The following is a 20,738-nucleotide window of genomic DNA, read 5'->3' as shown; positions in this document are numbered from 1 at the left end:
GCCAGTGACCTGCTGCTAGGCTCACAAATAAAGCTTTTATGGGAGCACTGTGCAACGTATCCTTTGCCAAAGTAGAACATTTGTGACACTCACTTGCAATGGGGAGGATGTTATTCTGTACTGTATGCTCTAGCTTTATAAAAGAAATGCAAGCAGAATCCTTCACCTTGCTTACATATGACACATACATCTCTGTTAATTAGTTATGTTTTAGAAGCAGCAGCAATTTCAACTGCAGTGGCGAAAAACTAGAGAGATGCATATTTGTTACAGCATTATATGCATCTTGCCTTTGCATAATGCAGATTTTGATTACCAGATTAATATCCACACCTAAGTGTTTGGGGGTTATCTAACACCATGTTGTTCTAGAACAGGAAAGCAGGCACGAATGGGTTTGGCACCAGCTTGGCTACAGGAAGGAGGTGTACAAAATGCCACCCAACAGCCTTCGGGACTCCACTCCAGATTGTGTAGGGTCTATTCCTTAGCCCTTTCAACTGAAGATATCCGGCAAGGCAGCATAGACCCAGGATCAGAGTTTTCCTTCTCCTTGATGGGCTGCCTTCCCAGCCTCATCAGCCCTTCACTTCTCTCTACAGCACATGCAGAAACTACCTTCTTGACTGTTGGACCCACTATTGGTCTCATCTCAATCTGCCAGAGCCTGTCTTGGCATGCAGGGAAAGCCCCCTAACTCATTGAGAGTTTGAGCCCCATCAGTTATAATCACCTGATTTAGGCAGCCAGTCAAAGCTGTTTCCCGGAGTGCAGCCACTGTCACATGCTGACAGCTTCTAGGAGGCACAGGTGAGAGCTGAGTGCAGGGTAGGGACCAAAGGTAGACAAACTACCCCAGAAGGAGCACGACATGTAGATGTACATTAATGAATAGCATCTATATGCTCCCATGGGGAAAGCTGTATGGGAAGCTTGCAATAAATACGTAATATGTTAGTATAACACAAAGCTCTGGAAATTAGTTTCCAGGATTTTTGCTTTCTGACATAAAAGTTCATTAGCATTTCAGTATTACTAGAGGTGAAAGTATGCTGTAGCACATAGAACACCAATGTACATGGGGTTGCCTAATCAGTTCAACAGAGATATGTGTGAAGGAACTGCACTGTTTACCACATACCGTTTTGTTTGGAATTTTAGGGTTCATGGAGCCAACTTTGTCTGACAGGTAAACCCTTCAGAAGGTGATAAAAAATTAGGTAATGGGGATACAGATAGGGAGCTGCTTGCAGAAATCATGATACACAAGATCTGATCACAAATTTCAAAATTTTGAATTCCCTGCAAACCTGAGCTCAAGCTTTTGCAATTGTTTTGCAGTGCCCCCCAAAAGCACAGCAAGTAATACATCAAACCAGAGTTCCAAGTTAATGCCACTGTAGTTAACAGCGCTCAAATTCCCACATTGTCTTATTTACTCCAAAGTTTTGCAATTGTTTTGCAGTGAAAACCCCACATTTTGCATCGCCTCCCCGAACTGTGACTGACTTGCCCCAGGTGCGGCTCTATTGCTCATCCCAAATCTGTGCTACCAGAAGACGACACAGATGTAATTGTAATTGTTTCGCAGCATTTTACAGTGCTTCCCCACAAAATGCAGAGGTAAGTTATACAGTACATTGATGTGAGGGTTCCAGTTAATACTACCCAAAATCCACCATTGTCTTATTTACTGCAAACCATTGCCAAAGTTTTGCAATCATTTTGCAGCAATCCAAAAACTGACCTACCATGTGCCTGTAGGAGATTGCTGGACTGGGATACAACTTAGCAAAATATATATGCAGAAAAAATGCATATTCAACAGAACCCATTTCAGTTTTTTGGATTATAGAATTATGTTTTTAATTGCTCTGGGAAACACTGATGTGGCTGAATCTACCCAAGTATTTTAAGAGTAACATATAGTCATCATGAACAATATTTAGATGTCTGGTTATAAATGATCTATTACAACAGTGATTATAAAACCAGCAATTCCTCAGTTCACTGCAATTCATTTTTTGTTTAAAAGCCAACATCTCTGAATTTTTCCAACAAGCTCCCCAACTTGCTCAATCTGAGGTAGAATCCAGAAAATGGTGTTGGCAAATGAGCTGCATAAATTTTGTTCACTGAAATACCCCCCCCCCAAAAAAAACACATCTCCATGCCTTCCACAAACACAACCATTGCCCTCTCTTCACCAAAGAGGACAAGCTCTGTCGGCTCCCCTTAATAAAATTACAGCTGAATTAGTGTGATTATGAATGAAAAGATTAGAATTTAACAAAATCGGTTAAAATGTGTCAGGCTGATACATTGCAGAAGCCGCTGTCAAAATGCGGAGTTCTGATGTTGCTGCCAAGTTCTAGGCAAAAATAAATCAAAGCAACACTTTCCTCCCTTGCAATTAACCAAATGAAAACTGCAGCATGTGGCATGGAGACAGACTGTCCCTTTTGCTTATGCAAGCAGAGGGAATTCTGTTCTGGCTAATATTTAACAAGTTATCCTGCCCCCCCCCCCCGCTGACCCATACCCACCTCTTAATTATTGACTGCTTTAATGCATTGATCTACACCAATGTCTCATAATTTCCATAGGTGATGCAGACATGTAACTCCCTTTTACTTGGGCATTGGTGGGTGTTTAAATGGGTGTTTCCAGCATTAGAGCCATTTATAATTGCCAAGAGAGAAAGAGAAAACCTCAGTTTGTGAAAACGCCCTTAATTCAGGATAAATTAAATCAAATCACACAAACATCACACCAGGAGGAAGAGCATTGCAAGCGACCAAGTAAGTCCTGGGATCATGTGTAAGCACTTTCATGTGCTTAGTCCATAACAGAAAAAAAACCTCCAAAAGTAGTCCAATATGTTTATTGTGACCAGCCTAACAGGAAGTAACCCCAAAAGTAAAATAGGGAAACCCTCCAAATTAAAAATTAGCCTGGATGTTTAAGACTTCAAATCTGTATTAAGATTCAGACTGGAGGTATAAATTGCAAATTGAATTTCTGATAGGTACTGCAGCTATGGTTTAAAAAATGCTTACTTCTAAACATTTGGAGGTGAAACACAGTACAGTGGTACCTTGGGTTAAGAACTTAATTCGTTCCGGAGGTCTGTTCTTAACCTGAAACTGTTCTTAACCTGAAGCACCACTTCAGCTAATGGGGCCTCCTGCTGCTGCCATGCCGCTGGAGCACGATTTCTGTTCTCATCCTGAAGCAAAATTCTTAACCCGAGGTACTATTTCTGGGTTAGCGGAGTCTGTAACCTGAAGCGTATGTAACCTGAAGCGTATGTAACCCGAGGTACCACTGTACTGTACATTTAGCAGGAAAGAAATGTACCCCAATTCCCTTTCCCTGATTATATTGCTTACAGTCTTTTTGAGGATTTTGCAGCTTCATCAGCCTCTGCCCATTTGGGAAGATTTCCTGAGAACAGTGAAATTCTCATACAGCCTCTCAGCTTGATTATGTGATGACATCACTGAGAACAAATGAAGCCAATTCAGAGGGAGGGTAATGTTTATGGAATCAAATTACCAGCACTTTTACCAATCAGGGATCATGTTCTAAGCGTGATAATATGCAGCCAAACAGATTGGAGAGCAAATAACTCAATTCAGGGAACACTTTCTGCAAGATGTGTGCATGTTGTACGTAAGTTTCTGTCCTGTTTCAAGCCCCCTCTCATCCAGTCACTAAAAGAGGGGTGCTTTTTCCAGGGGCAGAACTGTACAACAACGTAAGTTTGATGTTTAATAGTGCAACTGGGTTGTTGTTTTTTACTGTGGACCTAACAGTTGAATTGAAATTTGTGTACTACTTCAGCTGTGAAGCGCACAATTCTATTCTCTCTCCCTTTCCCACTGCTGTTTACAACCGTTTTTACGTTCCTGATAAGTTAGAGCAAAAAAACCACCTCACTTAAGAAATTAATGCCCTGGGAACATGCACTTTTGTGTTTTAAACTCACTTAAAACATAGCACCATCAAGACTACAGAAACAAAGTGCTGTTTCCTTTGGCTGCTCTTTCCATTTACTTGGAAAGAAGCACCATTTTGTTGTAGAAAAGGATAATAGTTTTAAAGAAAAATAAGGGAATGAGCATCAGTTGCCACCCCCAGACTATTAAATGTGGTTGTTTTAGGATGCTGTGGTAACCAGTCCCAGCAAGCTTGTTCATGTCTGCTACGATGCTGACACCGAGCCTGTTTCTTGCTGCTCTCTAAGTGGTCAATTAGGCTCCCTAAGGCTATGGCACACAGGCTCCCAAATCTGTGACACCAGTCATGTTTAATGCCTTGCAATTTGTGAGTGCTGGTTCAAGATATATCTGCCAACACCAATTTATGGTAAGCATAAATTGGTGATAGAAACTTCTTTTCCTAACTCAGATTGCAATCCTAAACACACTAACTTGGAAGCAAGCCTTTTCCCTTCACTGTGGAGCACTGATAAACAGGAGTGAACTATTACTCCAGCAATTCTGAAGATGACCTTAATGTAACTTGCTTTTTATCATAATGGCATTTAGATGCATTGGACCACAGTGCTCTTAATAAAGTTTCAATAGGTAAGCTTAAAATTGAGCCTGTTCTGAAATCTGGGGTTCCTATATCTTATCTTAAAAATGTTTGTTTTTTTCAGAAAAAGCCTTTTGCTTAAGCACCAGTAGTGACATTTTAGAGTTCATTTTCCTTCCTGTGCTAAAACTTTTTGCAGAAGTCCAAGCTAAGTGGAAAATATACCCAAATTAAAAATTGTGGAGATTGCTAATAGAATTTGTGAGGAATTCTTTACACTAATTGTTTATAACATAACACCATTCAACCTCTAGTAAAATGTTGTAATCCAATAATCAACAGGAACCCTCTGCTATTACATCCCTTTGCAGACTTGAGTTGTTGTTGCTATTGGTACGTAAGGGACCCTGGAGAGGGAGATAGACTTTATATAGACCAGGGTAGACAACCTGATTCACTCCAAGGACACATTTCCCTTTGGACAATCTTTCTGGGGCCACATGGCAATGGTGGCAGGGTCAGAGGGAAAAGTAGGTGGACCAACAAGCACAAATCTTAACTTTGTAGAGTAGGCTAGTTTCCTCACACTCACATATACCTCTATCTACAAGACTCATTATCAGAGTTCCAGGACACATTCCAGCCAGGCAAAAACACGAGAGTGGGCATGGAGGGAGTCCCAAGGAATTCCATAGAATTTTAGAGTTGGAAGGACCCTGAAGATCATCTGATCCAGCCCCCTGCGATGCAGGAATATGCAGCTGTCCCATTTGGGGACTGAGCCTGCAACCATGGCATTATCAGCACCACGCTCTAACCAATTGAGCTATTCAGGCTGATGTGGGGAGGGTTGCATTTGGATCCTGGGACTGGGGTTTTCCAACCCTGCTACTGAATACACTAGTTCCCTCCTGACCATCAGATATGCATTGATGCTGCTCTGAAAACATAGGCAAACACAACTGGGAGAGAGAAAATCTTTCCACATTGAGCACTGAGAGCTCTCAGTAGTACAAACCAGACTGGAATCCTAATCTAATATTAGATCATGTATTAACAAGATGGTGAAATGGGTATTTGGGTTGTCAATGTAATATCAATATAATGTCCAGAAGAGATGAAAAGATGCAAATTTCTTGCTAAGGATTATTTCGAAAGGGGATGGGGGGACCTGCCAGTAACATAATGCATTTATATAAATCGAGGTTGCAGGCACATTTGACCCTCTCAATTCCTGGATCCAGCAAGCGTTGAAGTCTAAGGAGAGATTCAGATTGTTGGAATAACCAGACAAGCTTTTTTATAATGACCCTCTAAATATGGGTCAATAAGGTAACAAAGGAAATTAGGCTCTGTGCCAGACACAAAATGTGTAAGTCCCACTCCCTCAACTCACTGGTAGTTAGTCTCCTAATGTTCCTCAACAGGGTTTCTTTTCTATATGTTTAATCATTCTAGCTTTAAGAATGTTTTCCATCGATTTCCATAAGAAATAAGCTACTCAGGATATGACTTTGTTGCCCTGCTTTGATGTAGGAAAGGTTAAGCATTTATTTTTCTTTTAATTTATAAACTAATATACTTCTGAGTTCCTAGGGAGGGAGACATGTATACAGAAACCACAATCTTATTTTTGGGGTGGCTCTGTTTCACGTCCAAACTGATTGGCATTAAACCACCTAAGTTTAGCATTACAGGAAACTCAATTCCAGCTGTCCACACTGTGTTGCTTTCAGTGGAAATGCACATCCACATTTTAGCATTAGTCATGTAATAACTTCTAAGAACATGACAAGAGTTGAATCCAGGGTGACAGGGTGTTTCTTCCAGGAACACACACACACACACGTTTATAATTTAGAAATAAATTAATCTTGAGTAATGTTTCCATTTTTAAAAGATCAAAAATAGCCCTGATAAAAGGATTCCTGGGTCTTCTATTGAGATTTTTCCAGTGCAACCTCTTTCTACATAATAGCAACCTTTAATCCAGACCGCTCATTTTCCTTCCTCTCAGTTATAGTGCTTGTCAACTTGCATTACAGATGAATAACAGAGAAACATAAAGACATACCCTTGGGTAGAACACTTGCTCAGCTTTGCAGGATGGGAAAGCTTCATCATACAAAATAATTACAGTAGTAAGTGATAATAACTGTAACATTTTACAATCCTGACTGAGCACCATGGGGTATCTTTTAAGAAAGAAAACAATGAACACTGTAGAACTCTAATAATGCCCATTTAAAACAAAGAAACTAGAACTATGTGAATTGGTCAAAATTTCTCTGAAGACATCATCCCTTCTAGATAAACACTGCCCAATTCCAGAAACACCGTGCAGTTCACAGACACAGAAGTGCAATTACTGCTAACTATAGTTTATGTCAAGTGAAGAGAACCCTTTCCAGCCCAAGAGCCTTCTTGGGGTCATGTGCTGTTGCTAGACCAGGCCAGAGGCAAAGGTGAGTGGAAAAGTTTATGTGAACTTTTATCATTGTACAATAGGTTATCTATCCCTCTAGCAAGTAGCATTGTCAGGGTTCAAGGATGCATTCCAGCCAGGCAAAAGCACGAAGGAGGGTCCCAAACAGGTCTGCTATGGAGCGTGGCAAGGAAGCAGTTATGAGCTGGGGAGAGTCCCAGGGGTCAGAAACAGAAGCCTGGGGTCCCCACTACCGTAGTCTCATTGCTGAGCAAAAACATGCAGAGCTTAGTGGAGTGGGAGGCCAGCCAACCATAAGACTCTCTGATGTGTACTTGCCTGAACGTAGAGTCAGCATCCGAAGTTGGGTCCAGTCCTAGGGTCGAGTAAACTGCAATCCATGTGGTCAAACAGACCAGGGGTCAGGGAATCTGATGATCAGGCGGCCAAGACAAGCAGGAAACACCAAGGTAGGGCCAGGAACTACAAGCATTCTTACCAGCATCTACTGTTGGAAGCTCTGCTTAAGATGGCTGAAGCAAGATGGTTCTCATCAGTGTCATCTTCTCTGTGTCCTTGAAGGCTGATCAGCTGCAGGTGGAGTCACTCCGTCCTCTTCCCCTTCAGGCTGCTGTTCCGCAGCCCAAGCTGACTCCTGGCCCATGACACCCCATCCCCGGTTTATGCAAATAAGCCAGAATTATGATTTGAAGCTTGCTTATTAACAAAGCTAACCACAATTTGTCAAGGCTCGAGCGTAACAAACCATGGTTAACTGAAAATGGAAGCAAATCCTTCCACAATCCTTTGCTACAGCTTTGCCAGTAGCTAAGGCCTAGCGGCAAACAAGTAGGCCCCCCTTCCTCAACTTGATGATAGTTAGTTAGAAAAGACAAAGGTCAGAGCTAAGTTGTGTGTTTAAGCTAGAAGCTGGAGGAAGAAGGCTGAAGCCTGCCAGGTAGAGGAATGCCTGATTTCTGCTTGCATACAAGGCTGTGACTATGGGGAAGCAATACCTTCTTGGAGTGTTAATGCTGTGAACCCCTCCATCGTAGACTCAAATTGTATATATATGTGTGAATAAACCATTTGCCATAAAGACACGACAGTCCACTGTACCTCATTCTGAAGGAAACATGAACCCTGAGTAAGTGCCTGGAACTCTGGAATCTCACACTGCTCAGAGAGTGGGGTAGCGTGCAACAATATGTAACACTAAGCTGTTTATTTACAATCTTGCATTCCAGGCAAAGATTGTCTCCCTAAGCAGCTCACGTCAAAAAGGAAAAACATAGACAGGCACTGCCCTGAGGCTTATAAACTAGAAAGTGAAGACACAAGGAAAAGGGGGTTGAGGTGAATGGTGCAGGAGGGAGATCAGTTTGACAATGCCAGAACAGAATCATAAACTGCAAAAAAAGGCATTTATATCCATGTGGATCTTGCTGCTTGTCTTGCTTGTACAGTGGTACCTCGGGTTACATATGCTTCAGGTTACAGTCTCCCCTAACCCAGAAATAGTACCTCATGTTAAGAACTTTGCTTCAGGATGAGAACAGAAATTGCACTGCGGCAGCAGCGGAAGGCCCCATTAGCTAAAGTGGTGCTCCAGCTTAAGAACAGTTTCAGGTTAAGAACAGACCTCTGGAACGAATTAAGTACATAACCAGAGGTACCACTGTATAGAGGTGCTGAAACTGACCCAGCAATCCTTGTTCCTCTGTGTAGTGGCAAAGGCTTTCTCTCACTCCTGAAGCCCAAGGGCAAGTGGTAGTTGGAGCGAAATGTGGCAGGGGGTGGGGGAAGTGAGCTACCTGCAGCTCCTCATTCTCATCCTCTGGCAGATGTGTAGGGCTAGGTTGGTCTTCTTTTTGACAAGATGTTCATCCTAGAAGGCAGGGGATGCAACCTGCCAGTGACCTTTCTCCCCACAAGATAGTAGAGACCAGAGTGTTTCCCCAGTTCAAACTATGATTTAGTGTTACATGAGAACGAAGCCACAATCTCACTTTGTGAAGTAATCTTCATGGTGTTGTTTCTTTTTTTAAGTAAAACTTTAAAAGTCAAGGAATAGCAGTAGTACTACTATTACCACTACCATTCAAGGACACCAAATAGGATTTCAAATACAATAGTACATAGAAAATATATCAATATAGTAGTTTTGAATTAAATCCAGAATTGTATTGATCCTATATTCTTATCTAAAGTAAAGCCTTCCAGAGATCTTTACAATCAATTATTATTCACCAATTATTTAGTTGACTGCCTCTCAGTGAAATCACACTTAAGCTTAAAATAGGGTTAGTTTGAAGTGGATTATACTAGGAAAATACATAAACTTCCACAAGCCATATAAGCCAGTGGAAAATAGTTCCCTACTATATTTTGGAGAGGTTCTGAACTGCATAACAGATTAAATGTTTATATTCAGGGGACTATAGGGAATGATAGCTACATCTGGTTTATGAACCCTGTTTCTATTGAAATGATTTTCAAACTTCTATAGCAGCTGTTTTCAGGCTTTCTAACAGAATTCATCTGTATTTGTCTCACAGGGTGTTGTGCATCGGCAATGCATTTACAACGCTTTCTTGCCTTTTCTGTATAACGCCGGCTGTATCAGTTGACAACAGGTCTGTGCACTTTTCCTTTCCAATGAAGTAAAATTGCCTAGAACATGGTTTCAGAGTATAGTGCTAAAGAGAGCCTTTCTAAATTTTTGAACACTATTTCTTAGTGATCCAGATGCTTTGAATGTCTGCTCTTGGGCAACATTCAAGCTGAATATAAACTATTAGTGGTGAAATTCCACCCTGATATAACATGTTGCTTTAGTGCTAATTTTGTTGCCATAGTTACCAAGTTCCTTTTGATACATTTAGCAATGCCAAACATTTTGCTTGTTGAGTTCTCCTATCAGAACATCTCAGTTGACTCATGTTGGAGAATTATCTGGGTGTTCTAAGAATTATGCAATCTCCATCATGATGTACCAGTATCTTTTCCATCATGGAGAGTGAATCTGAACTTTCTTCCCAAATGTTCTTTGGGAAACACACAATGGCAAGACCTTTGATGTGCCTATTGATGAAGATAGGAACATAGGAAGCTACCCAGGAGTTGGGTAAATTAATATATGATAGCCATCTTCAAATATCTAAAGGGCTGTCACAAATATATGGACCTGTTGCTCCAAAGTAGGACTCCTGACTATTGGGTTCAAATTTAAAGATCAGAAGGAAGGGCATTTTGACAAAACATTGGGAAGAATGACCTGGTGGTACAAGCTGTTCAACAATGGAACAGACTTTATTGGAAGATAAGAGTATCATTTCATAGAATTGTAGAGTTGGAAGGGACCCCAAGGGTCATGTAGTCCTACCCCCTGCAATGCAGGAATCTCAACTAAGGTATCCATGACAGATAGTGACCTAATCTCTGCTTAAAATTTTCCAATAAAGAAAAGTCCTTCGTTAGACATTTTTAAGTAGATACAGGGTTTCCTGCATCTGGAGGCGGCTGTACTAGTTGACCTCTGGGGTGCCTTTCAGTTCTACAAAAAAAGCACAAGGCAGGCTCAACAGCACTTTTCAGGGTCATGTAAGAGTCAATACAACATATTATGCTCGTGAAACAGGAGTAGAATTCACCTGCAAGTAATGGATCTATGAACTGGAAATCTATGAACTGGAAATGAACTGTATTTACTGGAAATACAGTGGTACCTTGGGTTAAGAACTTAATTCATTCTGGAGGTCCGTTCTGAAACTGTTCTTAACCTGAAGTACCACTTTAGCTAATGGGGCCTCCTGCTGCCACTGTGCCACACAATTTCTGTTCTCATCCTGAAGTAAAGTTCTTAACCTGAGGTACTATTTCTGGGTTAGCGGAGTCTGTAACCTGAAGCATCTGAAACCTGAAGCATCTGTAACCCAAGGTACCACTGTATAGGATACAAGAGTAAATACTACATAGAAGTGAGAGCTGGACCATAAAGAAGGCTGATCACCGAAGAATTGCTGCTTTTGAATTATGGTGCTGGAGGAGACTCTTGAGAGTCCCATGGACTGCAAGAAGATCAAACCTATCCATTCTGAAGGAAACCAGCCCTGAGTGCTCACTGGAAGGACAGATCGTGAAGCTGAGGCTCCAATACTTTGGCCATCTCATAAGAGAAAACTCCCTGGAAAACTCCCTGATGTTGGGAGAGATTGAGGGCACAAGGAGAAGGGGACGATAGAGGACGAGATGGTTGGATAGTGTTCTCGAAGCTACCAGCATGAGTTTGACCAAACTGCGGGAGGCAGTGGAAGACAGGAGTGCCTGGCGTGCTCTGGTCCATGGGGTCACGAAAAGTCGGACACGAGTAAACAACAACAAATAAATACTACATGTAGCCTCTAAGTGCAATTTCATAGCAAACCAAAATTAAGGTGGGAACGGGAAATGTCTGTAGCTACCACAAACTAATTACTAAAACACTACAGTTTTGTAGTGGAAATGTGACACTGGCATCTACATGCACATGCATCTTCTAGTTCAAAAAGGACAAAGGAAGCTCCTTGTGCACCATCCTGGCTGGATCAGGACACTTAGGCATAGAGTGGGAGTACATTAAGCATGGTTTTACAGCAATTTCAGTGTACAAGAAAATCTTTATGCTTAACATGCTGATTAATTTTTACCCCTTTTTACTGTAAAAAATATTTTGAATACCAGGTTGTTGTTGTTTTTTGAAATTTGTATCATTAGGAAATGCAATAACTTTTTTAAAAAATAGCTGGAAAACACTCATAAAATAAGATTTTAAGTATTTAGACTACATGGTCATTATATCCCAACATAAGCCATCTTATCGGTATTGTGCCCCCATCCACATACACAATTGACTGAACTACTGTGAGAGATTTTACAGAGAGGGTTTTGTGATATGTTAAGCTGAAAAAGAAGATTCACAAATGCGAAATTATAAAATTGTGTATACAGAAAAAGAATTAAATTAATAGAAACCTGTTGTTATAACTCAGTTGGTATATCCTGTTTACTTTTAAATTGCAGCTTTGGTTTTATTGTAGCTGGCAATCCTTTATGGTGATTAGTGCAGAGGGATGTCAATGCTGCAGAGATTCTAATGGCAAACAGCTGGAACAGCTGGTCAATTCGGATTTTGCCAATTTGTTTGATTTTGTGGGAGATATCTTGCAAGTTTGAGTGACCTTGCAGCTGAGCTGCTATCGCAGCAAGAATATGTCAGCCTTACTTTCACTGAGTTTGATTTTTAGCTCATCTGGCTGCTCAAAGCAAATTAATAATTGCAATAACCTGCTTTTGTATAAATAGTAGAGGATGGTTACTTTTTAAAACTCTCACCAGGATCAAGTTCATCTGAGCACTATAAATCACTCTAGGGGAATGATAAAAACGTCCAAATCACTGCAGAATGGATTTCCTTAATATTCTATTAAAATGGCTGGAAACAAAGCAAGCATGTTATTCTTCATAACAGGACTTGGCTTTATGCACATACAAATCTAATTGACGAATTAATAAAGTGATTAACGGTGCAATCCTGCCTACCCAAAAGTAAATGAGACATACCTATGAGCAAGTGTCTGAAGTAAATGACTAAAGTAATAGGGTTTTAGTCTTAAACTTATGGGCCAATAGACTGATATTTCTTTAATCAAGCAGCTCGTATTTAAATTTAGAAGAACACAGGCATCTAAGCTTTTGTGTTTATGTAGAAAATGTGTTGTGTTTAGATGATGTTGTGTTTAGGTGGAAAAGGAACTAATACAAACATCCTGAGAAGCAGGGGTAGGGGAGTGTGAGTGTGGGGAAAGCATATTCATAATAAATTTCTTACTGTAATGTTTAACTTCCCTTTCTGGCTACTAGCAGTGTTGAGGAAAGGAACTATACGGAGAGAATAGGGGTCAAGAGGTTAATGCCTACCTGAAAGTTACACCTTGACTTCTTATCCTTCCAAACTGTGTGTGGGCACAGAAAGGCTGCCCTTTTTTTCTGGCAGGGCTCTAGTGTTTTCAACAACTGCGTAACAAGCTTGAAAACACTGGATGCTAGCCAGAAGCTTCTCCTGCTACTACATTTCCAAGCCAGGAAAAATAGCTTCAGTTGTTTAATTTGTGCCTGCCCTATATTTATTTTAAAAACTTGTACCCTGCCCTTCATCACAAGACACCAGGGTGGGTTACAACAATAAATACTTTGAACAAGAAACATAAAACACAGTAAAGTATCAGCAATCTGCCAATTTCCTCACATACAGACAAGATCCTCATTGTTAAAAGGATTGAAGAAAAATGCAGGTATTTTGCTGGCATCTAAAGCTAAATAATGTTAGTGTCAGCTGAACCTCCAAGGGCAGTTTGTTCTACAAGCAGGATGCTATTTCAGACTTCGCTCAACACTGCAAATATCAGCAGGCAGTGCCTAGGTTGTTGTTTGTCCCTTACTGCCTCCAGCCACTTGAAGGGATGTAACTCAGCACTGAAAAACATACTTTGCATGCAAAAGGTCTCATGTTCAATTCCTGGTGTCCCCAGGTAAGTCAGGGAAAGATTCCTGCCTAAATCCCTGGAGAGCTGCAAGCCTGTCCGTGCAAACAATGCTAAGCCACTGACTCTGAATAAGGAAGGCAGCTTGCTATGTTCCAGGCCTCTGCACTCTTTCATCTTACTCAGATGACAAGGAGAAACGGAGCTGGGTGTCATCAGCGCACTGGAAACACCTTGTCCCAAATTCCCTGGCGACCACTTCCAGCTACTACATAGTGATGTCAATTCTAAAACAAAGGACTCCTGTTAAGAAGGAAAAGTAGACGGCCTTTATGAGCTGGGTGTGGAAAATATTATTATTTGCATGCTCGACACCAGGCCTGAACCTTGGCACTCGAAAGGGGTTCTGGAGCTGAACGTTTGCTAAGCCCTGCCGCGTGCCCTGCGAGTATCTGAAGGCATTTTATGATCGCTCCATGCTAATCTCTCCGTCCAGAAAGCAACGCTGGAGAGCCTAGGAGCGCCCACTTAACTTCGCCCAGCGTTATTTTGTGTTTGTTTGTTTCGCGGCTATATCAGCGTCGTGGACGCTGCAGTCTCCCTCTCTCCAGCCGTGGAAATCTGTGCCTGTCTTACTCCTCTTGGCTTCCTTTTTTCACGCTCCCTTCGGCCAGCTCGACTGGCTGGAGATAAACCCCCTGGAGGCGGTGGGGGAGGAGAGAGAGAGAGCGGGAGCTCAGCTCCGTTCGCGCAGCGAGAGAGGGAGCGAGGCAGAAGCGCGCGCCGTCCCAGGGAGGGGTCGTGCGCTCTGGCAGCGGCAGCGGCGGCGACTTTGCTCTTTAAATTGGTCTCAAAGCCGATTACAGCTGATCTCCCACGTGATATTTCCCCTTCTGGCTCCTGCCGGAGTTTGGGGCGGGGAGGGGGGACCTGAAAGAGCAGCAGGAAGAGGAGCAAGAAGGAGCCGGGGAGCCAGCTCGTGCTGGGAAGAAGCCCGTGAAAAAGCGCGCCTGGCAGAACTTTTTTTTCCCCTGGGCGAAAGGCGCGTGAGGGAGAGTCCTTCGCCAGCAGCAAGGGATGCGCAGGAAGCCCAGGGACAGACCGAGGAAGAGGCAGCAGCTCAGGGTCGAAGTGGAGGAGCAATAGCGCCCGGGAAGGCGGCGGCGGTGGCTGCACCACCTGAAGCAGCAGCCGCCAAAGCAGCAGCGCCGGCGCGAGGGTCCTCATTGGCGCGCCACGACGAAGCGTGGCTGGCTCGGCTTGCCCCGCCCCGCCTCGGCCGTCGAGAGAAGCCGCGCTCACCATGAGACGCTTGGGCTGCTGCTCGACGCCGGGCTCACTCTGAGGGGAAGGTTGATCAGGAGGCGCCCGGGACACGGCGGCGGCTGGAGGCAACATGCAGAAGAGCGTGCGCTACAACGAGGGGCACGCCCTGTACCTGGCGGTGCTGGCTCGCAAGGAGGGCACCAAGCGCGGCTACCTGAGCAAGAAGACGGCGGAGACGAGCCGCTGGCACGACAAGTGGTTCGCGCTCTACCAGAACGTGCTCTTCTACTTCGAGAGCGAGCAGAGCGCCCGGCCCGCCGGCATGTACATGCTGGAAGGCTGCACCTGCGAGAGGGCGCCGGCCCCCAAGGGCGCCTCCGCCGTCAGCGCCAAGGAGGCCGCGCTGGACAAGCAGGTAGCTGCCCTTGCCCCGCCCTTGCCCCGTCCGACGGGGCGCCCTCCGCTCCCACACCTTCGGCTTCCTTGGCGCGCTTTTCCCTCCGGCGTTGCCTTTCAGAGCGTCGGCAAAGGAAGCGGGCAGGGGGGGCTGGGGGTTGCCTGGACCCCGGGAAGGGCACCGAATGGGGCAAGCTGAGGCTGAGTCGGCTATGGATGGCACGCTGTAGCGGAAGTTCTGCACGGGCCGGTGTCCGTCGATGAAGCGTGTGGAGAGGAGGGAGGGAGACCTCCGTGGGGCTGCCCGCTTTGCAAGCCGCTGGTCCCCAAAGCGTGCAAGTTCCGAGGTCCCTAGGATAGGGCTAGTGTGCGCCATCCCCTTTGCCTCTTGTGTGTGTGTCCTATCAGGATACAGGTGAGGATGCCATTCTGCACATCGTCCTGGGTGTGTAATAAGGGACGGGATGGGTTTTGTGTGGGTAACTTCGTCTGTGGTGTCGGCAATCCAGCCGTCACCAACACGATGTTGCCATTTTGCCTTCTTTTTTAAAGAGGTGGTCAATTTCTACAAGATTTTGGGCTTCCGACTAAGTGGAAATTGCACTTGCCAGCCCTTCCCCAGGTTTGAGTGGCGTGGGGGAATTTCGACCCTGTATGCAATAGGAATGCATTTTCAGTAATTGTTCGGCTCTAGGTGTAATAAGGGGGAGCTGGCATGAGGGATAGTATGTTGCTCCACTTAGCTAATTACGGTAGTCTACCTGTATGGTTGAGCTGCTCCAACCCTGCCCTTCTGCCATCATAGATGTCTGTGGAGAAGCTGCAGTTCAGTACACTCCAAACGTATTTTGAACCATCTTGTTTATTATTTTTGCTATTGGTACCTTTCTAGGGCAGAGTCTTGATAAAAACAGACCCAGATGCTGCTCAGATGAGTTCCTAGACTTAAGATATCAAGGAATAGTAACTATACCCATCCTTAGCTGCTTTGGAGAATTTGCAAGAAGCCACAGTGGTACTGATGGGTTCATTACTTCTAATATTTTTTCTCGCTAGTATTTCTCCTTTGAGAGAGCAAAAATTCGACACTACAGGACAGGGGGAAGTGGTGATTAGAAGTTCAGCAAGCATACCTCCATATACATTAGAAAGGATTTGAAATACTATCCTGTTTTGTTCTTACAGTATAAAGTATTGTGCCTTATATATGATTTTTTGCTGTTGATTATGAGCAAATATAGCCTGTGGTACCCACTTGGGAAAAACACACCGTCTGGAATTATCCTAAACAAGCTGGGTTTTCTTGATTGCTTAGAGAGAGATTTTATGAAATATGGTGGTTGGAATATATAAACCTTTAAATATTCAGTTTATGGCTTGGCAACAGCTAGTTCTGGTACTTCTGAGCACCTTAATCCTGAATAAAACAAAAGGCCCAGTAAAACAAGAGCTTCTTTTAAAAAAACAACAAAACCGTTTATATGCTAACTTATAAAATCTACTCATAAGCTAAACTAAATGGGTTTAATTTGGTACAAATTGCAAGTAAAACTTGTTTTACTTTAGTTTCTTTAAACATAACTCTAATATAAATTGTATATGTGAACTGAAGTTCCAAATTCTCCAGCTGTTTACACAATCATATATAGGCCCAAAGACTTGAGCAGTAATACAGTACTTAGGAGAGGCAGTACAGCATCTGAATACAAGGATTCGAAGATTCTAGTCATTACAGTAGGATAGGAGACACAAGAAAGTTGGGGATTAGCACTGGTTTTAGTTTCTAGACATTTGGAGATAGAATCGGTAGTCTTAAAGTTCAGTAATGGATGTGCAAATGTATTTTTTTCAATTGGTATCTGGAAGCAGGGATATTCTAGACCTACAGATGGCTCTGTAAAGTTGAGTGGTGGAACTTGGTTACTGAATTATGTTGTAAATTGCTATGGACTCCTTTCTTGATAAACGTACAAAATGAGGACAAATTATATTACCCAGATACGTGTGATATGTGTTGCAAAATAATATGAAGAGGCAGTACTAATGGAACAGATATTTGATCCAGGCTTCTTAGGCTGTGTACACTTTATTGGCTTAAACAGCAGCTAGGTCTTTCCTTTTCACAGTTTGGACTGAAGTTGGTTTGGGGGTGGGGGAAAACACATCAAAATGCAGTCTTGCATAAGAAACAGCAGGTTAGATATGAATTGTGGCTAATGTCGTGTATACACCACATGACCCAAACCAGTGGTGGGAACGCATTGGATGTAGACTAAACGATACTGTTTACAGAGTTTTGGTAAAGCTGTTCTTATTTTATCTGTAAGCCATCTTGAGTCCCTGTCAGGGTAAAAGTAGGGTATAAATAAATATATAATAACAATAATGTTAAAAAGAATTTTCAAAAGTTGCTTCTTTTTGTTGTATTTGCTTCAACAGCCTAACATTGCTAGATCCCTCTGGAATTTATTGGCCTTGTTGTTATTGCATTGTTACAATCAGGAGTTAGATTTGCACCTGGTAGGTATTGGCTCACCTGTTTCTGACTTCTGTAATCAAACAGGTGTCAGTCGCTTTGGAAGTGCTTTTCTCCAAAAACAAACAAACAAAAAAGAGAAAAACCTTGAAATGTAAGCTTTCGACTTCTTTGTTTTTTACAAGATAAGAATAAAATATTGAACAGCTTCAAAAATCTTCCCATCAATTTAAACAGTAATGAAAAAACAAATCCTTCTAGGAGAGCTACCTTGGTAAAGCATTTCACCTGGGTTGGCATGTGATTAAGCAACAATTGTATAAGTACACTTATTGGAAGTTCCACTGAAATCAAGTGGACCTTCAAGTGAATGTTCTTTGGACTGGGGTATTTGTTCTTCTACTTTTGTAACTCTGTTGGGCATAATGATTCCAGATTCAGCTAGCAGGATCTAACAAAAAAATAAGAAATCCTTCGGTGGTGCATACTTCATTTTTGTGAGCTGCCAGTCTACACCCACAAGTAAAATTATATCTAATTTTAGGTGTTAATGCTTGCACATTGGGACAGCCAGTGCAGAAAGGGAGATGGCTTTCCTTCTTTCTCAGACAGAACAAACCTTTTACATGCTCTTAATGTGTTCTGCTTTTGCTTAGGAAATAAGGTAGTCCCGAAATATTACTAAAGGATAAATTTGTTCTACATCTTAATCTGAATCGTGATTCATTAGAAATAAGTCCCATGGATTAAAATGGAATGCATTTCTCTATAACTAGTCCTGCCAGGCAGTTTTATGCTTGTTTACCCAGAAATAAGTCCAGTAAGGCTGGTGGAGCTTGCTTACATTTAAGTGTGCATAGGATTACAGCTTTGGAGACTAACTCTTTGTCTCCATGCTGCATTCTAGGATTATGTATGATTTGGAACAGTCCCTATACTGGTTTGAAACCACAATTCATGGCATTGTGCTGGCACCAAAAGCAGTATACTGACTTTTGCTGTAGTTCTGCTTCTGCATCTTGTGCGTATCACAGATTAGGATGCTTGCACAGTAACCAGGCTGTCTGGATCCATGGAGGGTCCTCATTGGCCCATAGGTCTGCTGCAACTTTGGGCTTGTCACTGCCTTTCATCCAAACCCTCCTCACAGGGTTGATGTGAGGATAAAATGAACAGGGGAGAACCATGCTATGCTTCCTTGAGCTCCTTGGACGAAAGGTGGGATATAAATGTAATAAACATTAAGTAATAATTCACACATTTGACTGTAGTCCACAAAAGTTTATGCCATAATCAATTTACTAGCCACAAGGCTCTGCAATAAGTAGTTTCTATTGAAATTAAGTAAAGTTCCATTTGAATTAGTAAACCAATTTACTAAATTAGCAAACGTCAGTAAAGTATATATTTGTGGAGTAGATATGTATATTTGCTTCTTTATAGAATAATTAGAATATCAGATTAATTGCATAACGTGTGTGTGTGTGTGTGTGTGTGTGTGTGTACATACCTCCCTTTTACCAGTCTCAGTTTGAACTGTTTAAGGTAGGGCTTTTAACATAGATAAGTAAATTATTGCTTCCATCACTGTGTAGGATGAGAGAGGCAAAATTGCATTGTGATGTATAAACATTTGTTCCCCCGGCGCAAGTTGCTGTCTAGAAACTGAATGTCAACAAAGCACCATGAGATGTGTGTACCAGCTACCAGTACACTAACTACTTAACATTGGCATTTTAGTGTTGTCATCAGATGCCCTAAACAGGCAGTGAAGATGAGGGCGGGCACAACTGCATACTTATTTCTTCCTTTCTTAATAGTTTATTCCTCTTTCAGAATTTATTTTATATGGTGTTTGAGATCGAAAACATGTGTAGCTGTATTACACTGAAAAAGAAAGGATTAGAAACTACCACCAGAGCTGCAATTTGCATCCCACTTACTTCCTAGATATGCTCTCATAAGCACAAACATACAGTGCAGGCCTATACAAATTTTATTGGAAGTTGAGTCCAACTCGCACAATTGGATTTACTCTTGTGCAGGTGTGCAGGTAATTGCAGCCTCACATCACAATCATATTTTTTCCTTTGGCTGCAATATTTTTTTTTTTAAGAGATGTATTTTCAGACAGCGTAAGAAAACAATCATGCAGCCAATCAATGCTGTCTGTCATATTAACCAAGAAATTTAAAACAGCACTGTATGTTGGTTCCTAAAGGAGTTAGCACTGAGTTTCACTTCTTCACAGAGGATCTCCAAGTGAATTTCAAATCATTACATTGGCTTCTAGGCAGTAGGCATTATTTTAAAACAGAAAAATATAACCCCTGTGGTTCATTGATTGTACCAGAAAAAAATGAACATTTTATGTATTTTTGTAATAGCGAGAATATCAAGTATTCTGACTAAAATTGTTTAATGCTTCTGAATGAGAAAAGAGAGGGATGGGGACCCCGTTTCCCCCTGTATTTTGTTGAACTACAACTGTTGATCCCTGGCTATTGCCTATGTTCCCTGCGGTTGATGGGAGTTGGAGTCCAACAACACTTGAAGGGCCACAGATTCCTAGACTCAGATTAAGGCAATTCATTAGGGGCGTGTTGCTTTTTAACTGAAACTATTTTTCTGGGTTTGGTTTGGTTTTTGTACAAAATGAATACATTTTTGAAAATGACATTAAAATGCATCATATTAGTAAAGTTTGATTGCAAGAATATGTACATTAGTCAAAACTGCGGAACAAAATTAGGAGAAATTCTCACTAAAATGTTGAAGAATTTTCATGAGGATTTTTTTTAAAAAAAGCAAATTACTGCAAAAACATTCAGAACTGAACTTATGACTGGAAAAAAATTGGAAGCACGATGTAGCAGATCCTTTCATCCCTGGAAGAGAGGGGGGGACCTTTTGCCCTTTATCCCTTTTTAGCTGTAGGAGCTTGTTCTTCATAGACCTAATGGTTTTTATGTTTGTGCTGCTGCAAACATTGCAAATGAAAATTGGAAGGCCTGGGGGAGGGAAGGAGGGAGGCTTATCAAGCTGGTGTCCAGCATTGTGGCCCAATAGGTGCGGTGAACTGAGAGAGCTTTTTGATAAGCAATCTCAAAAT

General features: G+C 42.2%; 1 protein-coding gene across 3 annotated transcripts in view; it reads left to right on the top strand.

The window, feature by feature from the left end:
• The first annotated feature begins 9,201 nt into the window (after nt 1–9,201).
• Nucleotides 9,202–20,738, top strand: part of RASGRF2 (Ras protein specific guanine nucleotide releasing factor 2) — a 95,042-nt gene continuing 83,505 nt past the window's right edge. The window contains exon 1 of one of the 3 annotated variants that reach the window (XM_081212483.1): nt 9,202–10,094. Coding sequence is in view for 2 of the 3 variants with exons in the window: in XM_081212482.1 (XP_081068608.1) it covers nt 14,885–15,169 (285 nt within the window). In the remaining variant the exon portion in view is untranslated. Of the gene's footprint in view, nt 10,095–12,635; nt 15,170–20,738 lie in introns of those variants that run through there. The other 2 variants (XM_081212482.1, XM_081212481.1) reach the window with 2 other exon arrangements.

The sequence above is a fragment of the Podarcis bocagei genome (assembly GCF_964188305.1).
Source record: "Podarcis bocagei genome assembly, chromosome: 11".
NCBI classification, from domain to species: domain Eukaryota; kingdom Metazoa; phylum Chordata; class Lepidosauria; order Squamata; family Lacertidae; genus Podarcis; species Podarcis bocagei.
This window is presented reverse-complemented; position numbering and strand designations above follow the sequence as displayed.